Consider the following 2500-nt stretch of genomic DNA (forward strand, 5'->3'; position numbering starts at 1 on the left):
ACAAGTCCCGTGGAAGGTGAATTATGGATCCTAAATGAAAGATTCCCCATGAGCTTTGAGGAAAAACACTTATCAAAGAAAAAAATGATTATATATAACTTGTAAGATGAGTGTGAATAATGTTATTAACTTGCACGAAAAGGATAATAGATTACCCTTTTTTTTAATCTTATCTTCAGGGTACAATCTATTCTTATGATGCTATTTTCCCCGTTTGTGAAATAGTATCACTTGTCTGTTGCCAAGTGGCATTTTATGTTCCCCCTCTTCTGGTTAACGATCGCCAGCGGTAGAACGGGAGAGGAGAAGAGAATGGAGATGGAAATACTGAACGAGATAGAAAGAGTGGAAGAGAGAGAGAGAGAGAGGGAGAGAGAGAGATAGAAGAGCTAGAGCTAGAGGTATATGTGTGTGTGTGTGTATGTGTATATATGTGTATATATATGTGTGTGTGTGTGTGTGTGTGTGTGTGTGTGTGTGTATATATATATATATATATATATATATATATATATATATATGATATATATATACAGTATATATAATATATAATATATATATATAATATTATATGTATATATATATATATATATATATATATATATATATATATATATCTATACATCTATATCTATCTATATATATATATATATATATATATATATATATATATGCGCACACACCTCTATCTCTAGCTCTTCTCCTCTCTCTCTCTCTCTCTCTCTCTTTCTGCCTGTCTTTCTTTCTCTTTCTCCCTCTCCCTTGCACCCCCTCTTCTCTCTCTCCTCTCTCTCTCTCTCTCTCTCTATCTCTCTCTCTCTCTCTCTCTGTCTCTCTCTCTCTCTCTCTGTCTCTCTCTCTTTCTCTCTCTCATTCTCTTCGTCTTCTTCTTCTTCTTCTTTCTCCCAACCTCACTTTCTTAATCACCTGTAAAAAAAAAAAAAAAAAAAAAAAAAAAAAATCAAACTGAAAGAAAAAAAGAAAAACAGAAAGAAAAAAGAAAAGAAAACGGAAGAACAACCCCAAACTCAACTACTAAAAAAAAAAAAATCAAACTGAAAGAAAAAAAGAAAAACAGAAAGAAAAAAGAAAAAGAAAACGGAAGAACAACCCCAAACTCAACTACTAAACCAAAAAAAAAAAAAACCAATCCACAAGTATCCCCGACCTGAATTATAATGATATTCCTGTGCTCTCAAATAGGCGTGGTTGGCCAGCTGCACCTTCGCTCTCTTCTGGTGGCCGCCGCCGAGGGAGCTGACACACGTGACCTCGATGTAGCCCCGTCGGAACAGCTGATCTGTCGTCTGGAAGGCGAGGCCGACGGTCCGCCGCTCGGGGTACTTCCTCACTTGTTCCTTCGGGGGGGGGAGAGAAGAAGAGAGGGAGGGTGGGGGTGAGATTGGTGGTGGTGGTGTTGGAGGGAGGGAGAAGAAGAGAGGGGGGTGGGGTGAGATTGGTGGTGGTGGTGGTGGGAGGGAGGGAGAGGGGGGGGGAGGGGGATGGGGGGGGGGGATGGTGGTGGTGGGAGGTGGGGGGGGGAGAGGGGGATGGGGGAGGGTGGTGGTTGGAGGGAGGTGGAGGGGAGGGAGAAGAGGTGGGGTGGGGGAGGGTGATGGTATTGGTTGGAGGGAGGTGGGAGAAGAGAGGGAGATGGGGGAGATTGGTGGAGGTGGTGGAGGGAGGTGGGGGAGACGAGAAGGAGATGGATGAAATAGATGATGATGGAGGGAGGAGGGAAATGAGAAGGAGAAGGGAGATGGATGATGATGGAGAGAATAGGTAAAGTAGAAGAATTAGGCGAAATAGACGATAGAGGAATATAGAGTATAAGAAAGATGTGAATGACGGAAACAGTGATAAAATCGGATAACTAAGAGAAAAGAGAAAGACAAAAATAAAATAGATTTAGAGAAATTACAGTGAAAAGGAGATTATAAGACTAAGTTGAATTATCTATTGTTTGTCCGTCATTCTGGGAACGTCCATAATTGATTCTTTGGTGGTGGAGAAGAGAGGGAGAAGAATAAGACGAAAGAGGCGAATAATAAAGGAAAATGTAAATAAAAACAAAAGAAAGAGTGGTAAACTGGTAGAATAATGAATAAAAGCATAAATAGAAAACACACAAACAATAAATAAAGTGAAATGTAATAAATAGAAATGAAAATAAATAAAGAAAATGCAGGTAAAAGAAGAAGTGGCAAAGAAAACCATAAAACCAAAAAATACAAGAACAATAAATAAATAAAAATGCAATAAAGAAAAATTATAAAGAAATGTAATTAAAGAAAAACAAAAAGTGGCAAACTGATAAAATGATAAAGGAAACCATAAACAGAAAACACAAGAACAATCGACAAAGAAAATGTAACAGAGAAAGCAATAAAGAAAAATGATAATAAAAAGAAATGCAATAAAAAAGTGTCAAAATAATAAAGGAAACAAGAAACAGAAAACTCAAGAGGAACATTGCCCTGGACACGAGATATAAAATGCA

The 2500-nt window shown here is 38.2% G+C and overlaps 1 protein-coding gene across 1 annotated transcript in view; it reads right to left on the reverse strand.

Annotated features, from left to right (window-relative positions):
- The window catches only part of LOC125034757, a gene marked incomplete in the record, with an annotated part of 48796 nt that overhangs the window by 1280 nt on the left and 45016 nt on the right, over window positions 1-2500 (reverse strand). The window contains 1 exon segment of the mRNA XM_047626699.1: window positions 1169-1358. Within this exon segment, the coding sequence (XP_047482655.1) occupies window positions 1169-1358 (190 nt within the window).

Source organism: Penaeus chinensis, chromosome 18 (genome assembly GCF_019202785.1).
Source record: "Penaeus chinensis breed Huanghai No. 1 chromosome 18, ASM1920278v2, whole genome shotgun sequence".
Taxonomy (NCBI): domain Eukaryota; kingdom Metazoa; phylum Arthropoda; class Malacostraca; order Decapoda; family Penaeidae; genus Penaeus; species Penaeus chinensis.